Source organism: Lutjanus erythropterus, chromosome 3, assembly GCF_056507025.1.
Source record: "Lutjanus erythropterus isolate fLutEry1 chromosome 3, fLutEry1.hap2, whole genome shotgun sequence".
Taxonomy (NCBI): Eukaryota; Metazoa; Chordata; class Actinopteri; order Lutjaniformes; family Lutjanidae; genus Lutjanus; species Lutjanus erythropterus.
In genome coordinates, this window is record NC_139319.1 from 41,983,208 (window position 1) to 42,003,326 (window position 20,119).

General features: G+C 39.6%; 4 protein-coding genes and 1 pseudogene across 4 annotated transcripts; 2 read left to right on the forward strand and 3 right to left on the reverse strand.

Annotated features, from left to right (window-relative positions):
• Positions 1-10,077: 10,077 nt before the first annotated feature.
• LOC146330743 (histone H3) lies at positions 10,078-10,566 on the reverse strand. Its single transcript, XM_084747213.1, has one exon. It carries the CDS (start codon positions 10,533-10,535, stop codon positions 10,125-10,127), a length of 411 nt encoding a protein of 136 aa, XP_084603339.1. The 5' UTR covers positions 10,536-10,566; the 3' UTR covers positions 10,078-10,124.
• Positions 10,567-10,889: 323 nt separating this feature from the next.
• On the forward strand, positions 10,890-11,337 carry LOC146330744 (histone H2A-like). The gene has a single exon (XM_084747422.1). It carries the CDS (start codon positions 10,904-10,906, stop codon positions 11,285-11,287), a length of 384 nt encoding a protein of 127 aa, XP_084603548.1. The 5' UTR covers positions 10,890-10,903; the 3' UTR covers positions 11,288-11,337.
• A 1,320-nt stretch (positions 11,338-12,657) lies between these two features.
• On the forward strand, positions 12,658-13,069 carry LOC146330745 (histone H4). Its single transcript, XM_084747506.1, has one exon. The coding sequence runs from the start codon at positions 12,722-12,724 to the stop codon at positions 13,031-13,033; it is 312 nt and encodes a 103-aa protein (XP_084603632.1). The 5' UTR covers positions 12,658-12,721; the 3' UTR covers positions 13,034-13,069.
• A 1,376-nt stretch (positions 13,070-14,445) lies between these two features.
• Positions 14,446-14,897, reverse strand: LOC146330746 (histone H2B 3-like). The gene has a single exon (XM_084747467.1). It carries the CDS (start codon positions 14,868-14,870, stop codon positions 14,502-14,504), a length of 369 nt encoding a protein of 122 aa, XP_084603593.1. The 5' UTR covers positions 14,871-14,897; the 3' UTR covers positions 14,446-14,501.
• Positions 14,898-17,054: 2,157 nt separating this feature from the next.
• LOC146330747 (histone H1 pseudogene) lies at positions 17,055-18,267 on the reverse strand (annotated as a pseudogene).
• Between the last annotated feature and the right edge of the window lie 1,852 nt (positions 18,268-20,119).

The window sequence follows — 20,119 nt, forward strand, 5'->3', positions numbered from 1 at the left end:
GAATGTTGAGACAAGAACTTAAGTTTCCATTACAGGAATCCATCTTCTGGACTGATAGCACTACGGTCCTCAGATATCTTTCAAATGAAAGTGCTCGCTTCAAAACCTTTGTAGCAAACAGAGTCACTACAATAAGGGATCATTCTCATCCTACCCAGTGGCGCTACGTTAACTCAGCACTAAATCCAGCAGATCAGGGCTCAAGAGGAGTCAAAGTGAAGAAGTTCATGCAGAACAAAGTCTGGATACACGGCCCGGCTTTCTTGCTGAAACCTGAGAGTGAGTGGCCAGGACAACTGGATGAAAAAGATTTGACAACAGAAAAAGACCCGGAAGTCAAAACGTGCCAGAGTGAGCATGACTAGCACGCAAGAGAGCTACGACACTATCAACAAGCTTATCTCTTACTACTCGACATGGCAACGACTAAAAAAGGCAGTTGCATGGTTTCTCAGACTAAAAGAGATTCTAATGTTACTGAAAAACAAGAAAAAGGAGCTTGATACTACAATCAGTCAGTCTGAGAACAACCCTGAAAACCAGAGAAAGCTCATTGCACAGCACATGAAGAAACTCAAATCAATTCAACAACATCCGTTGACACTGAAAGAGCTGAATGAAGCAGAAACAGAGCTCATACGGATAAGTCAGTCACAGGACTACACTGAAGAAATCTGTGCTCTGAGAGCAAATGCTTTAATCAAGAAAAAGAGCCAGATCTACAAACTTGACCCCGTGTTGCAGGATGGTATACTAAGAGTTGGAGGACGGCTTAATAAAGCTGCAATGCCACAAGAGGCTAAACATCCAGCCATCCTCTCTAAAAGTTCACCTGTAGCCAACCTCATACTTCAACACATCCACCAAGAAGTTGGACACTGTGGTCGCAACTATATGCTGGCAATGCTGTGACAAAAATATTGGATCCCTCAAGCTAATTCAGCTGTGAGGAAGATTATCTCCAAGTGCATTGTGTGCAGAAGACTCAATGCTAAAGCTGGAAGACAAAAGATGGCAGACCTCCCTGAAGACAGGCTACTACCTGATCAGCCACCCTTTACCAACGTGGGGGTTGACTTCTTCGGGCCATTTGAGGTTAAACGTGGAAGAAGTCTTGTTAAACGATATGGTGTGATTTTCACTTGTTTCACTGTGAGAGCTGTTCACAGTGAGATAGCTCACAGCCTGGATACAGATTCCTGCATCAACGCCATACGTAGGTTTATATGCAGAAGAGGACAAGTAAAAATCTTACGCTCAGACAATGGCACAAACTTTGTTGCAGCAGAAAAAGAGCTGCGCAAAGCATTGGAAAACCTGGATCAGATCAAAATACAGAACACCTTGACAGAAAAAGGCATCAAGTGGATTTTCAACACCCCAGCAGCCTCACACCAAGGCGGCGTATGGGAAAGACAAATCCGTACTGTGAGAAAAGTCTTGAACTCTGTGCTACAGCAACAGACACGAGATGATGAAGGACTCCAAACTATCATGTGTGAAATTGAAGCCATCATCAATAACAGACCGATAACACACTCATCAGGTGATCCTAATGATGTTGAAGCCTTAACACCTAATCACTTGTTGCTTATGAAAACACAACCCAACATCCCACCAGGAGTCTTTGAAAAAGAGGATCAGTATGCACGGCGGCGATGGAGGCAGATACAGTATATGGCCGATCTGTTTTGGACTAGATGGACAAGAGAATATCTGCCACTCCTTCAGGAGAGACAAAAGTGGCTCACACCACAGAGAAACTTCTCACCGGGAGATATTGTACTGATAATAGATGAATCTGCCCCTCACAACTCCTGGAATATGGGTCGAGTAATAAAGACATTACCTGACTCCAGTGGTGCAGTGAGGCGAGTCAGTGTGCAGACTAAGACTAACGTACTGGACAGACCTATAAACAAACTGTGCCTGCTGAAACATGCAATGTGAACACTTTGAGAAAGTGAATAAGAGCTTATATATTTAGTTTTTCATCTTTGTGTATTATGATGTACATGTAACAGTACCACAGATATTAGGTTGAAGGTTGTATGGCTCTCATGTTAAATAATATTTGATAATTGTTTTGCATTCAGCATAAGCAATTAGGGGCTGGAAATGTAGGAGCCATATTGATATTGCTATGGCTAATACTACTTTAGTAATTTTCCTTTAAAAAATGTTGAAACGCTCCTTTAATGACGCTGCAGGTGACATCACAGCCACTTAGTTCTCAAACCAGTTTAAGCAGCCTAAGGAGCAATACAGTTTTTTGATGATGAGCCTAGTTGAGCTGAAAGAGAATCTTGTACCTTTGTTTTTACTTTTTCAAGTAAAGTTTTTGAACGAAGTTACCAGAAGATTCTTTTTATGTCAAGCTTATTGCCAAGGGACTGCTTAATAGTGGTGGTAATTACAAGAACACTGAATGGAAGAAAGGTTGCCATCACACTCCCGTTCCTTCCCGTTTTTGGTTGTACAGTCAGCTCTATAATAGCATAAATAAACACAAGTTAGTCTTCACACTGTAATTGGGGAATAACTGTAATAACGCATGTTCATTTAAATAAATGCCAGTTAAGTCATTGTCTTTTGCTGAATGGGGTAACACAGAAGTGAAAGCCCTTGCATTTGTGACGAGAAGCCTATTCATATGAACGGGTATTAGTGACGATTTTCCCGGGAAATTTTCAAAGACTGCGCAGAGGTAGTGCGTTTTAACGTTACCCATGGATGTATAAATGAAGAACAGTTCTACCTCACTCAGCAGTTGGTCTGCAAAACAAGGTAGACAGAGCTAACACACTTCAATTTGCTGTATGAAGGTGAGGCGGCCTGGCCTACTGTTTTTTTTCTGCAAGCACGAAATCACACAGGCAACACTGTTTGGATCCTCAGGTTGAGTGAGGTCCAAAATTACTGTTTATCACCACAGGTGCCACCACAAAGAATGGAATGCAGATCTTCGAGATAGTTACCTGTACTGTCTATTTTTTAGCTGGCTTCAGTTGAGTCAAAGGATACCGTGATGTTACCTTATTTACAGAACTATGTCATGAAAGGCTGAAAATCTGATGTACTGTTAATAGGCTGGCCTATATTTGTAAGAACTTTTAAATGAAATTAAATGAGTAAGTGATAAGATGCTAACACACCTTACAAAGGTCAGAAACAACACCAGATTGCTAACGTTAGCTAACTGAGTTCAAGCTTGCTAAGTTACAAAGCTTGCTTTGCCAATTTTAGCAGCCTGACCAGGTGAAGCAGACTAATGAAATAGGCTATTATTTATAATGTCAACTGTTTAATAATCATGCAGACAAAACAATACTGGACACTGACAGTTTTTGGAGATAAAAATAACTTTACCTCTTTGGCTGAAGTCCACTGCTTGGAATGATGAAGAAGCTGTGCTGTCCAAAGTCAGGTTCAGGAATATCCTGTCACATCTTGTCCCTCAAAAATGACTTGAGTAATGTGAAAAGTTTGATTAATAATGAAGTGGTGTCATCAAAACAGAAACATAAGCCCACAATTATCAGTATGATGCTGATGGATAGTGACAAGACTTGTGAAGGAATGTGGTGCCACCGCTTGACAGAAAATACTGTTTTATACTGTTAAATTACAGTTTGTTATTCTTAACCAAGCATGAACTGTTAATTTACATGTGGGGATGAATATTTAACAGTATTTTACAATTATTATAAAAAACAGTAAGATACTGTTGAAAATTCACCATAAATTTATAGAAATTTGTTACAGTGCAGGGTATCTTTGAGTGATCTGACTCGACTAAATCTAACAAAGACCATCAAGGAGAAGCCGTCACATGAAGCTGGTTATCAACTCTGTAAGTCACCCCAAGGTTTCCCAATATAGACACAAACATGTTCACATAAACAGGGTGGCATTTGTAGCATCTCACCGATCTCAGCATCAACAAGACTACTGACAGCACACAGGCATATTTTACAAATGAAGAGCAAACCATAATATTAGACAAATAATAAAGAAGAAGGAGATCATATCCATCATAATCCAGACTGAAGGAAACACTCCTGCAGCTGCCACATGCAGGAAGGACAGACAGCAAAAGAGAAACAAAAAACTGCAGACTGTGTGAATAATGATAATAAGGATCATATGTTTCTTCTATCCAGCTCTTTTCAGGATACTCAAAGACACTTTATAAAGATTAAAATGATCAAAGAAAACACACAGTAAAATATTTGTCACACAAAACATTAATCACACATTAAAAACAGTTCAAGGCGTAAGTTAAGAGCGGGTATTTTGAATTGTGGGTATTTTCATAAGGGTGCCTGATGTTTTCAGCTGGACACAGGGCTGTATAATATCACTGCTCCATCAGTAGAGCACGAGTACATCTGACCATCATTACATTTGTGTATTCAGTTAAATGAATGTTCTGTTTAGATATAGACTATTCTTATTTCTTATGGTGTGTGAGAGTTATATATGATTTAATACATTTAGTCATCATCTGTCTGTCATCTGATCTGCAGACACATAATTAAATGTATTGAATTATATACATGTGAGTGCAGCTTTCTCTTTTTTATATGGGTACATTTAGAATAACACACCAGTCCATCAGAGCGCAGTATAAAACTGACTTGGGAGCAAATAAAAAGTCAATATAAAAACATCATTCAAAGCAGTCAGTAGACTGACTTTCATGGCTTTATAAGTACAACAAGTACAAGGCTTTAGTGCTTCAATCAGTCTGTGTTGTAGGATGAAATTGGTTTATAAAAGTACAATGAAGTAACACTTTTCCCTCCTCTGTACACTGAGAATGAAATTAATTTCACCTTTGACAAAGGTTTAGTCTTAATATCACACCTTTATTCAGTTTAATACACAAACATATTTGTTCTCCAGTGACATCATCAACATCAGTCATGATGACAACAGGTTTGGATCAAATGAACAGTTGTAGACACATTTTAAACTCACTAGGTGGCAGCACCTCTCAGCAAAAGACAAAAGACATCAGAGGACTGAGACAACTTTGTTCTAATGATGTAAAATTACACTGTAAAGAATTTCTCTGTAAAAACAGTAAAGTGCTGCCTACAGAGCGGAGCGCCAACATGGTTGAAAAGAAAGTACATTTGGCCTCAACATAATATTCTACATGATCCAAGAGGTTCACACGGTAACTGTTATTTTACATTTATTTGGTTTGTATCTGTTTCTAACATTTGTGACCTTGAATGGACAATTTAATATGTTTTCTGTTGTTATGCTAACGTGTCGGGACCTGTCTATATCAGATATTCATGTGAAAGTCTATTGTTGAGCCTGTCTAAATGCTGGACATTTGTTGAGAGACTTTAAAATAATAAGAGATTTATTTTTCAAATTCTTTTTTATGTATTTTATTTTTCTAGTTTTCACGGTGTCTGCGGAGGATAAAGACATGGAATAAAACTCAAAAAGACATCTGTATGATGCGTGGCCATTATTTTCTTTGGACCGGTTTAGTTACAATCCTCATACTAGCTTACTACTATGTTATAGTGCATAAAAATATTAATGTAAATGTTCAAATCTTTGTTGGGTTAGGATGTAAATTGTTTATCTTAATATATGTTGTATTGTTATTGGGAGTGACAATTATAACATGCACATACTGTGAAAAAATCAAAAAGGGAGACATTCTTAAGTCTGCGAGGACAAAATACTCACATTTCAGTTATTTATTTGTCTCACATCACAAAAACAAACGCTTACGCGTTTCAGCACAAAGTCTTCATCAGAGCGTTTGTAGTACTATGCAGGTTCAATTTGATAATATACACAAGGTCAGAGAAAGAACACAGCTGGGGGCGGGACCCAATTATTTAATAACCAATCACTTTTCTTTATCTATGCCTCAGATAACTCACCTCCATAACATTACGTTTCACAGAACATTATTACTGGCCACCTTTAAACTGTACCTTACATGCGAAAAATGAATAAATGAATAAATAAATAAATAAATAACTATAATTGCCCTGCCATGAACTGGCGACTTGTCCAGGGTGAACCCCGCCTCTCGCCCAGTGTCAGCTGGGATAGGCTCCAGCAGCCCGCGACCCTTATGGAATAAGCGGTTACACAAAATTGATGGCTTGATAAAATATAATTTAATAATAAATAAATAGATAAATTAATGAAAAAAATATATATAGAAATAAATAAATCCTAACCCAATAGATGCGGTAACTGTGCCTGCTGCAATAATACAACAAATATAAAATTATTTAATCATCCCCAGGGAGGAAAATTTCTATTCAGGAATTTATAAACTGTAAGTCGACCCATGTGGTTTACATGTTATCATGTCCCTGTGGGCTAGAATATGTGGGACAGACCAAACGACCCCTGAAACAACGTATATCTGAGCACAAAACTGCAAACGGTACAGACAATATGGATTATTCAACTACAAAACATTATGCTGAAGCTAATCACGGTTCACCCTCTTCATTGAGGTTCTGTGGGATTGAGAAAGTCACGATACCCACTGGAGGAGGAGATATTCTAAAGAAAGTGGCCCAAAGAGAAATGTTCTGCATATACACACTCAACACTATGGAACCAAATGGACTTAATGATGATTTCAGTCTAAGATGTTTAGGATTTCATTTATTTATTTATTTAATTTCATTTCATGTATTTATTTATTTTATTTGTTTGTTTTCTTTTCCATTTATTGATTCATCATCATCATTATTATTATTATTATTATTATTATTATTATTATTATTATTATTATTATTATTATTCATTTATTCATTTATTCATTTTTCACATGTAAGGTACAGTTTAAAGGTGGCCAGTAATAATGTTCTGTGAAACGTAATGTTATATAGAAGTGAGTTATTTGAGGCATAGCTAAAGAAAAGTGATTGGTTCTTAAATAATTGGGTCCCGCCCCCAGCTGTGTTCTTTCTCTGACCTTGTGTATATTATCATATTGAACCTGCATAGTACTACAAACGCTCTGATGAAGGCTTTGTGCCGAAACGCCTAAGCGTTTGTTTTTTGTGATGTGAGCCAAATAAATAACTGAAATGTGAGTATTTTGTCCTCGCAGACTTAAGATGTGCTCCCTTTTTGATTTTTTGGACTTGTTCACTGGATTTTGGGTTCAGCGCTCCACTGAGGATCTCATTGTTGAAGCGGAACCTCCTTCTCTGAATTGATGCACATACTGTCATTACAGTGTTAATGTACAATGAGCAATAGAGACCTGCTCCCTGTACATGATCTTAGATGACACTTAAGGCCAGCTGCAGTACGTGTTTGAGGAGGGTTACATGGAATAAAAAAAGGCCATGGACGTGAGGAACAAGTGCTGATGGAGCTGCAGCTCCAGTTACAGTTAATACTGTACACTTCTGTGCTGCGTGATTTTCGGTTTGTGTACTTTTAAATATTTACTCAGGAGACAGAGGCAGCAGAGGTGGGGGGTCCTGCTGTATGAATATCACGCGCTGTTCAGTCATTATATTGACTGACCTGAAAAAAGGTGAGGATTTTCCCTCTAAAATCACAAACTTGATGAGTTGAAGAAGCTCAACAGTCAGGATGTCCGCACGGTGCTGTCCAAGGTGCTGATCCTGCGCTCGGAGCAGAGAAGCTGCGTCTCTGTCTCTGTGTGAAGATCTGCACTTTTAAATGAACAGACTTTTTTTTTTATTATTGCAGCAAAACAATGAGGCTTCATCAAACACACGGACTCTCTGTCTCTCTCGTTCTTTGTGTTTTTTCCCCTCATGTCCTCACAGTGAATTTTAACAGAACAGTAGTCCACATGTGGAGGACTATACTGTCTCCTGTTATCCAGGGGATTTGTCTGAACTGTGTAGAAAAAGATGGGATTCCACAGTTTCAGGGTTTAACCCTTTTTATCGCGCTCTGAGCTCAGATAATCTGACCTGAGAGCGCGCTGGATGCGTGGCTGTGCACACGGCTGCAGCAGCATGTGTGTGTGTTGGAGAGGGAGGTGGACTGTGGACTGTTGCACACAATGGTTCTGGAAGTCACTAATAACTTATTCCGACCTCTGTGAGTTGACCGCATCACTGCAGTTACTGACGCTGCTGCGCCTGTTGGCAGCCTTAATGAGCGGAGTCTCCTCCACCTGCCGTGTGACGCACCTTTTCTTACAGATGAGGACAGACAACATGACAGCACCATCAACCGGAGTAACCGTCGCGTGCCCTCAGCTTCACTGTTGGAAATACCAGCCATGATTTCCCTGATAACTTGCCTCTTAGCGTGCATTCAGGAGGACAATCTTGTGCATCTTGGTTGTCACGGTGCAGCTGCTGGTGGGCAAAACTTTTGTAGCTCCCATACCACAAACATGCACTGTCTGCACAACTGCACAGCTGGACATGAGACACCACCTCCTAGTGACAAGCAAATAGTTAGGATGTCATTTAAAATCCTCTACTGAACTGTCATTACAAACTAAGACCAATAAGTTAACATTAATAAGAAGCATCATGGGAATAAACTGAATGCATCAAACACCAACCTCAAATGCAGACATTTGAAACTCTGTCCATCTAAAGTCTCACCAACACAAACAACTTGGTTACAGTTTGAAGTTAAAGAATAGGTTCACATACTTTTCAAGTGTGTCTTCAAACAAAACTCACATTTCCAAAATGCACATTAAAAGAACTGTTGGTCACTTGATCACCAAGAGTAACAAGTTGAAAGTAATCTGTCTGAAATGTCAAAGAGTCATTGTTTCTTACCTTACCTCTTAATGAAAACCAAGTCCTGTCCAGTCCAACTGCATCTTTTGACCCTCTGAAGCTGTGTGTGTCCTGAGTGTTCTAAAGGCTCCCTGTTATATATGGTTCTAGCCAGGTTCTAGAATGTTGACGAGTCATCAGAGGAACATCTTCAAAGGAAGTCTGTGACGTCACAGAGGCTGACACACACACACACACACACACACACACACACACATGGTTCATATGTCAGATTCAGGTTTAACTATGTGACGTTATTCTTTTGGTTGTTTATTCTAATATAAACAGGCGCGCGCTGATCTTTATCTTTACACGCGTCTCGTGTATCCAGAGAAGCAGCCCGATGAAAATTTGATCCCGCGTGTAAGACCGGAAGTGAAACAAGAAAGTGAATTTAAAATGACTGAAATTTGTATCGTGACAAAATGTTGTCGATTTTAACTCACTTTCTTCCATGTGACAATCAGCCTGTTATTTGCAAAGAATAAACCTGCTTCTAGTTTCCGATGACAAGCTGCACATCAACATCCACTGCTAATGAAATGTACTAAATAAATGAAGACAAACAGCAGAGGAAGAGTGTCTTCAGAGAGACAGAGTGAGGACATGTGACAGCAAACCTCAGTCCAGAGGATTTTGTCCCTCCAGCGCACAATTAGCATCTTCCTTGTTAAATAATGTGAAGTATTTCTACACGCAGGTGTCAGACGTGGTGTTGTGTGTCTCATTCAGATGGTAGATCCACAAGTTAGTGTCTTAATGATGAGAGGTGTTTGAATTGATGACACTCTGTGATTGTTAAGTGATGAATTAAAGCGCTCCGTGTCCTCGACCCGTAAGAGCATCACAACAAAACATATACACGTGTCTAACATTAAATCTGAAAAATAATATAGCACATGCCATTACTATTTTATTTTGCTGTCAAATACTTTCATTAGTGTATGGCTATATTACAAGGACATTTTTCCTGTTGCTGCAATGATGTTTTATTTTCTAAATTTGTAGGCAGGGAAACCTACTGTGTTAAATAGAATGTTTCACAAATATTGTTAAAACGCCACTTAGTAATTTCTGTGAATATGTAATAATATGATATAACCAACAAATGAAATATTTCACTGCAGGGACTAAACACATTTGTCGGAAAAACATTTTCAGATAATTTATTATTATTATTATTATTATTATAATAGTGATATTTTATTTTTGGGGGAGTTATAATTGAAGTAATTGAAGGTGTTAAAGCTTGGAGCAGCAGAGGAAGAGTGTCTTCAGAGAGAGTGAGGTGGCTCTTAAAAGAGCCGTTGTGTTTGTGGAGCAGCAGCAGATAGTTTAAGCTCTCTCTCCGCGGATGCGACGGGCCAGCTGGATGTCTTTGGGCATGATGGTGACTCTCTTGGCGTGGATGGCGCACAGGTTGGTGTCCTCAAAGAGTCCGACCAGGTAAGCCTCGCTGGCCTCCTGCAGAGCCATGACAGCGGAGCTCTGGAAGCGCAGGTCGGTCTTGAAATCCTGAGCGATCTCTCTGACCAGGCGCTGGAAGGGCAGCTTGCGGATGAGCAGCTCGGTGGATTTCTGGTAGCGACGGATCTCTCTCAGAGCCACGGTACCGGGCCTGTAACGATGAGGCTTCTTGACGCCGCCGGTGGCCGGGGCGCTCTTACGGGCAGCCTTGGTGGCCAGCTGCTTCCTGGGAGCTTTGCCTCCGGTGGATTTACGAGCGGTCTGCTTGGTTCTTGCCATCGTTCCTTCTTTCTCTCGACAGAAGTATGAAAAGTAAAGATACGAGACACGCTGCTCTTAAACTGTGGGACCGGCTGGGATCATGACGCTGCTTCAGACCTCCGCCTCCTGATTGGTGAGAGGCTCCTCTTGGAGCTCAGCACCGACAGGAGGGGCGACCCACCGCCCGAATCTCCGCTGCTGATTGGAGACAAATGTGTTCAAAAAGTCCGCCACAATCCAGAGCGGTCGACCTCTGCTGGAGGCTCTGCTGTGATTGGTCTGACGGACCCCAGACCCCGTCCGCGCGCGCTCCCTGAGCATATAATTGGGGTTTGACTGTCTGGTCTTCAGTTTCTGTTAGTCTCGACTTCGGAAAGTATCCAACAATGAGCGGACGAGGAAAGACCGGTGGTAAAGCCAGAGCTAAGGCAAAGACCCGCTCCTCTCGTGCTGGGCTCCAGTTCCCAGTCGGCCGTGTTCACAGGCTGCTGAGGAAGGGCAACTATGCGGAGCGTGTGGGTGCCGGCGCCCCCGTCTACCTGGCGGCCGTGCTGGAGTACCTGACCGCTGAGATCCTGGAGTTGGCTGGAAACGCTGCCCGCGACAACAAGAAGACCCGTATCATCCCCCGTCACCTGCAGCTGGCTGTCCGCAACGACGAGGAGCTCAACAAACTCCTGGGTGGAGTCACCATCGCTCAGGGCGGCGTGCTGCCCAACATCCAGGCTGTTCTGCTGCCCAAGAAGACCGAGAAGCCCGCCAAGAAGTAAAGCTGCTGGATCCTCAACCAGACCCCAAAACGGCTCTTTTCAGAGCCACACACTCTCCTCATAAAGAGCTCTGTCTTATGTCTCATGCACACAAACACACTGGAACTCTCACCATGTCTTACTAATGTTGTGGAACTCTGAAAATCATTTACAACCACAGTGGCTTTTCACCACACATCATCTTCATTAAGCTGCAGGAGTTTACAACAACTTTCTTTTCATTTCCTCTCGCAGTAGCGGCTGTTCTCTCCGCCATCGATCAAGTAACGCCAACTATCCGTCATTTAACAGTCCAGTCAGTGAAAACACCAACTGTTACAATTATTACTAAAATGACAAATCAAACACAACAGACAACAACACGTTTTCTCTGAGGGAAACTACATTACAGTCCACAACTGTCAGTGCGTCATGACGCGGAGTTAAAGTACAGTAGATAATACAGTCATCACTCACAACATGTTGAACAACACAACATGAAGAAACTTTTCACTCTCTGCTCTACCATGTAAATCACTTTGTAACTTTCTTTTGAAAAGCGCTTTGAAACGCAACATTTCACATATTTTATTTTTGTCACACTTACTTGACACTAAAATAAACCTACAAACATTTAATGGTAAATCAGTTCTTTTTTTTAATGACATAAAAAGTGGCCTTTAACGTTTGATGTTTGCAATATCTCCTTTGTCCCAAAGACATTCAACCCTGCATCATTTTAACATTGAATATTGATCTAATAAAATCCGCCCATTTTAGTGAAATGGACTTTAATCTAAATGTAATTATCATATTCATTTATCACATCTTTTTTTAAAAATAATAATGATTAATACTTCAGATGGGATATTTACATTTTGTTCAGGAGCTGTGATGGCTTTTTATAAACTTGAATTTTGGCTTGATGTATTTTCTTGTTGTTTTCCTTTTCTTTGTTGTTTGTTTTTTGTCTTTTTTGAATGAAGAAGTTTTAACTTTAAATGTTTATTAATGTCAGTATATCACCACCTATGGATCATTTATAACTGCTGTGTGTGGAATTAAATGTTAAATCATGAAACACTAAATGATAAATGTAGTATTTTAAAGAACTTCACTAAGTCTGATTTTACTATGAATAATATTTAAGCTGCTTATTGTAGGTAACTGTAGATTATCAGTAAAAATGAAGTAAAACCACAGTCAGTATCAGTGTCACTGTCACTTCATCTGGACAATATTCTCTTTTAAAATGTAATAATTTTCTAACCAAGAAAATCAAAAGGAACAATTTTCACTTTCAGCTGTTAAAAATGTAGGAATGACCACTGAGTGACCGCCCAGTGAAACTCCCTCCATCTGCTCTCTATCAGGTCCTCAGAAAGTCTAGAAATACAGACTGTCTGTCCTCAAGCAGCAGACTCGATTCAGTCTGTGAAAGAAAAAGCGAACGAAATGTCTGGCAGAGGAAAGGGAGGAAAAGGACTGGGTAAAGGAGGCGCTAAGCGTCACCGTAAAGTTCTCCGTGATAACATCCAGGGAATCACCAAGCCCGCTATCCGCCGTCTGGCTCGCCGTGGTGGAGTGAAGCGCATCTCCGGTCTGATCTACGAGGAGACCCGCGGTGTGTTGAAGGTCTTCCTGGAGAACGTCATCCGTGATGCCGTCACCTACACCGAGCACGCCAAGAGAAAGACGGTGACCGCCATGGATGTGGTGTATGCTCTGAAGAGACAGGGACGCACTCTGTACGGCTTCGGAGGTTAAAGCGCTCATTCTGTGTCTTTAGAGAAAAAAAACAAAGGTCCTTTTAAGGACCACACACTCACTCTGTCAAGAGCTCAAGTCCTTTATCAGTACTCTTATCTTTTTAAACTATCATTTAATGTTATCTCAAATGTTTAAAATGAGAAATTTAAAGATATATGTGAAGTAGTAATAAATCTGGTATGGGGCACTAAGCTGCTTTACTCTTTTGGATCACAAACATTTTATTTTGTCAGTATTTGTGTAGACGATATGGATGTTGGTAAATTTGATAAACAATATTCCTACATCATTTTTATTCCGTCTATATTCAAGGGATTTCAATTTACAATATTGCAAAATATGGTATGATTAATGAACAAAGTAGGTTTTATAGTGTTATACACTGAATTAATAAACTCAGCTGAATAAAACTATTGTTATTATGACGTTATCTCAGATTTTGAAAACGCAAAATGTTTTATTTAATGTGTGTAAAGTGGGGTCCTCAAGGGTGCTTCTTCCTTTACTCTCCTTGGCCTAAAGTACCACCACAAAATCTGAATTTAATAAAAATTCAGTGTTCCTTGTAGCAGAAAAGGGTAGTATTTTAAGAAAAATTATTTTAATAATGTATTAATGTAAATGTTTAAGACATTGCAAATTAGATCGATATATAAATTAGATTAATTATATGAATTACATTTAAAGTTAGTTAAGTTTTTATGTAATATTTAAATTTTATTATATTATTTAAATTTAAGAGTAATTACAATATTGCGAGGCAACCAATAATTATTTTCACTGTGTGAAATGGTGATTATGCTGTGAAAATTAATGGTGGGTAAAAATCTGTTGTGACAAAGTGAAGAAATGTTGTGAGCCAGAGCCAATGGGATTTATTTGTTCAGTTTAGGTTGTAATGTTTGACTTCTTCCAAAACTCTACAAACTTGAAGAAAAACGTGATGAAGACACGAAAGTTCATTTAAAAAAATATATAAAAAAAATAGTTTTCTTAGATTTTGAAAACTGTAGCAGTAAAGTTTAGTAGTAAAGTAAAGTTTAGTAGGAAAGTAAATCTGAGGCATTAAGCTTTTCCTTACCTCTCCTCTGCCTCAAGTACCACCACAGAGTTTTTATTCAGTGTTCATGTAGACTAGATGATTTCAATCAACATTTTCTTTGATCACTTAGAAAAAAATTAGAATGGTAATATCAATTATTGAAAAGATAATGAGTTAAGGTTTTATTGGAACGAAATTTATTAGTTCAACCAAGGTTGAAAGGTTTAGAAATAAAAACCTTCCAAGAAGACTACAACTGGTATAATAATAATCGTTAAATCCCTCATAGTCAACTTGTTTAAAATTAAATCCAACATGTGATGAAATCACGAAAGAATCAGGAGCTCCGCTCTCAGTTGAAGTGTTGTGTGGTCCTGAAAAGGACCTTTGTGTTGTTGGAGTGAGTGAGTGAGTGTAGCGGGTTTACTTGGAGCTGGTGTACTTGGTCACAGCCTTTGTTCCCTCAGACACGGCGTGCTTGGCCAGCTCACCGGGCAGCAGCAGGCGGACGGCGGTCTGGATCTCCCTGGAGGTGATGGTGGAGCGCTTGTTGTAGTGAGCCAGACGGGAGGCCTCACCGGCGATGCGCTCAAAGATGTCGCTCACAAACGAGTTCATGATGCCCATGGCCTTGGAGGAGATGCCGGTGTCGGGGTGGACCTGCTTCAGAACCTTGTACACGTAGATGGCGTAGCTCTCCTTCCTGGTCCTCTTCCTCTTCTTGCCGCTCTTGGTGGCTTTAGAGACGGCTTTCTTTGAGCCCTTCTTCGGTGCTTTCGCTGGTTCAGGCATTTTCGTTTCCAACCAAACTGGTCAAACGAGTGACTTGAGAGCGATCAAGAGGCTCTATATGTATGTGCATGAGGTGAAGAGTAGTGGGCTGTTACTCACACAGGATTGGCTGACTTGTGCTCGAGACTGCGCATGTGCAGGAATAGAGAGACCCTCTAAAGCCCCTCCAGAAGTAAAGAAGCATCCTGTCATCACCGATGCATGTATTTGTACATAATAGGGGAGACCGGGGTTGTTGGTGACACTTTTTGTTTGAGCGTCAGTAAGTCGGTGGTTGTCAGTGCTATATATATATATTGTGTGTTAATGTGTCAATGTGACATATGAACAGGTCCATTCTTACAACCTGCCCCACCGCTGGGGTGGGTTGAAACATGAGCTGGTGATAGATGTTAGGAAGGATGGGAAGTTTGCTGATTTAAGATCCATGTGTATAAAAAGAACTTTATTTTTAAGAATGAAGAATAAACAGTTTTGAACAAAAAGCACCAAAAAAGTTACAACTAAAGCATGAAAAACAAGAGACTAAAATGTGACTTAAACTCACTGATATTTTCAGTAAGTGAATATGATTAAAACTAATAATAATCAACTGTAGCAGCTAACAGAGTCAGTTTCTTCAGGGCTGTGGTCAGATCTGCACACTGGGGAAAATTGTGACATGTAACCATTTGCAGCAAAGTCACTGAGACAACTTGCCTCAGAGTTACATGTGTTGTTGCTCGCTACATCACAAAGTAACTTTAATATATGACTTGAATTTAGGTATCAAAATACACACTATATGCACTAAATGCACTATACTGTATAAAAAACAATATCATTGATGTACTGATTTATGAAAGGTTTATTACCTAAATATTTCATTTTAGTTGTTGTTTTTTCCTTTTTATTTGATTGAAAACTCTTAAAATTGTTCTCACCTCAGATCACATTTATTGCACATCAAGAGAAAAATGACTTGTCAGCGGTGGTTTTGGAGATATAACTTGTGTCAACGTAGCCATGTGACAAGATGCCCAACTCTCCCCTACTCGAAAAAAAAACGTCATTAAAAATATTTTCCTTCCTCTGCCGCATTTTGATGAATTTGACTCCTGACGGATTTTATCCTGTAACGTTTTCTTAATTTGTTGAAATGAAATTCGGGTGTCTATTCTGGTTGCTGCTAAAATGCACCGAGTTCTTTTCCTTGTTAGTTATTTTTTGTGTAGTTGTAGAAGTGTTTTTGAAAGAGTCGACAGCTGTTTGTCTGAAGGTCTACATGTTGTTTATTCTTCCTCTGTATTTCTCCAGGCAGATTTATAGTGAATTTGACTCACTGTTGATTTTCTTCTGTAAATTCAAAATGTTGTTAATTTGTTGAGAGAATCTCAGGGTTCCACTCTGGTGTCTGTTAAGGTACACTGACTTCATTTCCTCTCCTGCGCTTGTTCGTTATTTTGCTGACCTGAACTTCATTTCTGAAATAAAGAGGCAAGAAAATAGAGCACATTTAAATCTTTATTTTTATTTTATTTAAAGCGCTGCAGTGACTTGACTGCAGACGGTAATTCATTATGGACAAAATGACAGAGGGAAAACATGGTGACTATTGGATGTTGAAAACATCCAGAAAAGTCATTAAAGCAAACTAATCATCTGTTTCTGGAATAATATTTCAGCGAGTGTATTCATATTAGAAAGTGCGGGGAAGAGACAGCAGGACGTTTTCTCTGGTGAACTTTGAGTGCGTCATGACGGACAAACTTCCGTGGGATCAAAGTAGAGTAGATAATCCAGTCACGAGTGAGAAGATGTTGAATTAAAGACCACAATTGTAATGAGCTCATATATGTTAGACCGAAATGTTGTGACTTTGAGTCTTGATCGTGTTATTTATTCTGCTGTAGTATCATTTCATCACGAGGTTCAGTAAATATTTACCTGAATAATGCACTATAACTGTTTATAACAAGACATGAATGTTAAGTGGAGACAAGTGAATTGATTAATACGCGCGCGCCCCGAAACTCCCTTGCTCTTGTTTCCAGGGCAACACCCCGTTTAACCTACGTTCCCGCGCGCATGAAAACAATGGATGACTTTAACGTCCTTTTAAACGTTAAGTCGTATAATGAATATATAATATGTTTGTTGTTAATAAGGACAATAAAAAGAGGAAGAGGCTCTTTAATGATGACGTGGTGGCTCTTAGAAGAGCCTTTTGTGTGAAAGTTTGTTTAAAGTGATGACAGCTCACTTCTTCTTGGGTGCTGCCTTCTTGACTTTAGGCTTGGCAGCCTTCTTAGCGGGGGCTTTCTTGGCTGCGGGGGCCTTCTTGGGGCTCTTGGTGGCCTTTTTGGGGCTCTTGGTGGCCTTCTTGGGGCTCTTGGCTGCTTTCTTGGCCGCCGCGGGTTTCTTGGCCTTCGCCGGAGACTTCTTAGCGGCTGCTGTCTTCTTTACGGTCTTGGGTTTTTTAGCCGCCGCGGGTTTCTTGGCTGCGGCCTTCTTGGCTTTAGCAGCGGGTTTCTTGGCTGCAGGCTTCTTGACTTTTTTCGGCTCAGCCGCCTTCTTGCTCATCTTGAAGGAGCCGGAGGCCCCGGTCCCCTTGGTCTGGACCAGAGTTCCCTTAACCACCAGCTTCTTGATGGCGGTCTTGACGCGGGCCTTGTTCTTGTCCACATCGTAGCCTCCGGCAGCCAGAGTCTTCTTGAGGGCGGCCGCGGACACGCCGCTCCGCTCCTTGGATGCGGCCACAGCTTTGACGATGAGTTCACTGACGCTGGGACCAGTCCTCTTCGGTTTGGGAGTCTTCTTCTTGGCTGCTTTAGCCGGAGCGGCGGCGGCTGGAGCTGGAGCTACTTCTGCCATTTTCTCTCTCAATGATCTGATCCTGATCACGACAACACGAGTCTGACTGGACTATGAAGAGTCCAGAGCCGGAGGCTGCACTTAAACACACCATGAGAACCGTGGAGACTCAGTCCAGGTGCCCGTGGCTCCTCTGAGCGGTGTGAATGTCGTGTCACTTGTGTTTTCTCTTCATCGATAAAAGAGTCCAGACTAAATGTGGGACAAGTTCTGAAGACTGACAGTGAAGGAGTCGATAGTGGACTTGTGTCTCTTCATATTGACGTCATGCAGAGCTCTGATGCTCTCTGCTTTTTCTTTGAGGAGCCTCTAAAACTCACACATTCACCGCCGCGTCCAGCGCTGCTCAGACACTTTTCTCACTCATTTCTCTCCTAAAATGTTTGAAAATCCATCCGAGCTCCATCAAAAGCCGTTTTCAGCTGCTCCACGTGTTTGTTCACAGACTCCAAGTAAAAACAAGCATCTGTTGATCATCACTTTGTAAGAAAGTCAAGTTATTCTGGTAGCAGCAAACACACTGATGATGGCCGAGGCTTCTGGTGCCAGACTTGTATCAGAGCTGCTCACTGAGGACGACTTTTCATTTCAATCAGCTGTTAAGTTCTACTGTTAATGAACAAAAACATGTTTTTAAATGTAACAGTCACACTGATGAATCCTGAATGTTACAAAACTTCTTTAATTCTCACACAACAGCTGTATTATACTGTATTGTTTTGTTTGTTTGTTTGTTTTCACATCATGTTTTGTGTTTCCATTAAAAACCTGCTGACTTTCCAACCTGTCTGTTTTCTTTTGCTGCCTTTGTGAAGCACTTTGTAATGTGGACTTTGAAAAGAGCTCTATAAATAAAGATTATTAAAATGACATTAATGTCACTATTCATCTTTAGTGTTTAGTCACAAACTAATAAAAACACCTTCACCTCCGCAGGTTAGTGTGTGTGTGTGTGTGTGTGTGTGTGTGTGTGTGTGTGTGTGTGTGTGTGTGTGTGTGTGTGTGTGTGTGATTTTTTTGTAATATTGGCTGCTCAATTTTAAAAACCACAGAAAAATTTCAGACTATTGTGTTAATTCTTATGAATTTTGCTTCAAAATATGTGTTGTCATGGAGATGATATTATGTGATGGAAAAGACCACATGTGTTAGAAATGACATGTGACAAACAACATTGTTGAACAATGTTGACTTTGATTATTTCTGACATAAAATAATATCCATTTTCAAAGTGAACGTTGTTGACTAAACTTAAACCATTAATACTTTTAAGAGCCACCTCACTCTCTCTGAAGACACTCTTCACTCTTCTATTATTATTATTATTATTATTATTATTATTATTATTATTATTGTTATTATTAATATAACAACAACAATAATAATAATTAATAATAATAATAATAATAATAATAATAATAATAATAATAATAATATTATTATTATTATTATTACTATTGTTATATAGCAATAATAATAATTATCTGAAAATGTTTTTTCTGACAGATGTGTTAAGTCCCAGCAGTGAAATTTTTCTTTTGTTGTTTATATCAAGTATTATTACATATTCTCAGAGGTTCCTAAGTGGTGTTGTAACAATATTTGTGAAGCATTCTAATTAACGCAGTAGGTTTCCCTAACTACATATTTAAAAAATAAAAAATCATCGCAGCAGCAAGAAAAATGCCCTTGTAATATAGCCATACACTAATAAAAGTATTTGATAGCAAAATAAAATAGTAATGGCACGTGTAATATTATTTTTCACATTTACTGTTCATGCAGGGTGTGTGTTTGTGTGTGTTGTGTTGTGTTGCTCTTATGGGCCGAGGACACAGAGCGCTTGAATTCATCACTTAACAATCAAACACCTCTCATCATTAAGACACTAACTTGCGGATCTACCATCTGAATGAGACACACAACTATGGCAAGCTGACCGACTCGTTTTTTATTTTAAATGCATAAAAGTACTACATAAATTTTGTTTATTGCATCAAGACTTTTTGACTTTGTCAGGAACTTCTATTTAAATACTACTACTACTACTAATAATAATAATAATAATAATAATAATAATAATAATAGTAATAATAATAATAATAATAATAAATTATAAAATGCTCTTGTTAAAATTATGACCTTTGTGTTGTTAGGGTCGGTTTCGACCCAGTTATAATATAAGATTATAAAAACAATAATAAGTGCCAAAACTGAAATCATAAACAAACTATCAGCCAACAGCCGACAGCCAGCTGTTCCTCCAACTACTTGAGCTTCAGTTAGGGGCTTCTCTCTTTGCCTGTTTGACCAAACAAAGACGGACATGTCCAGGTACATAAGGCCAATTTACTTTAGGGTTGGTGACTTGCAGAGTACACATCTCCAGTTTACAG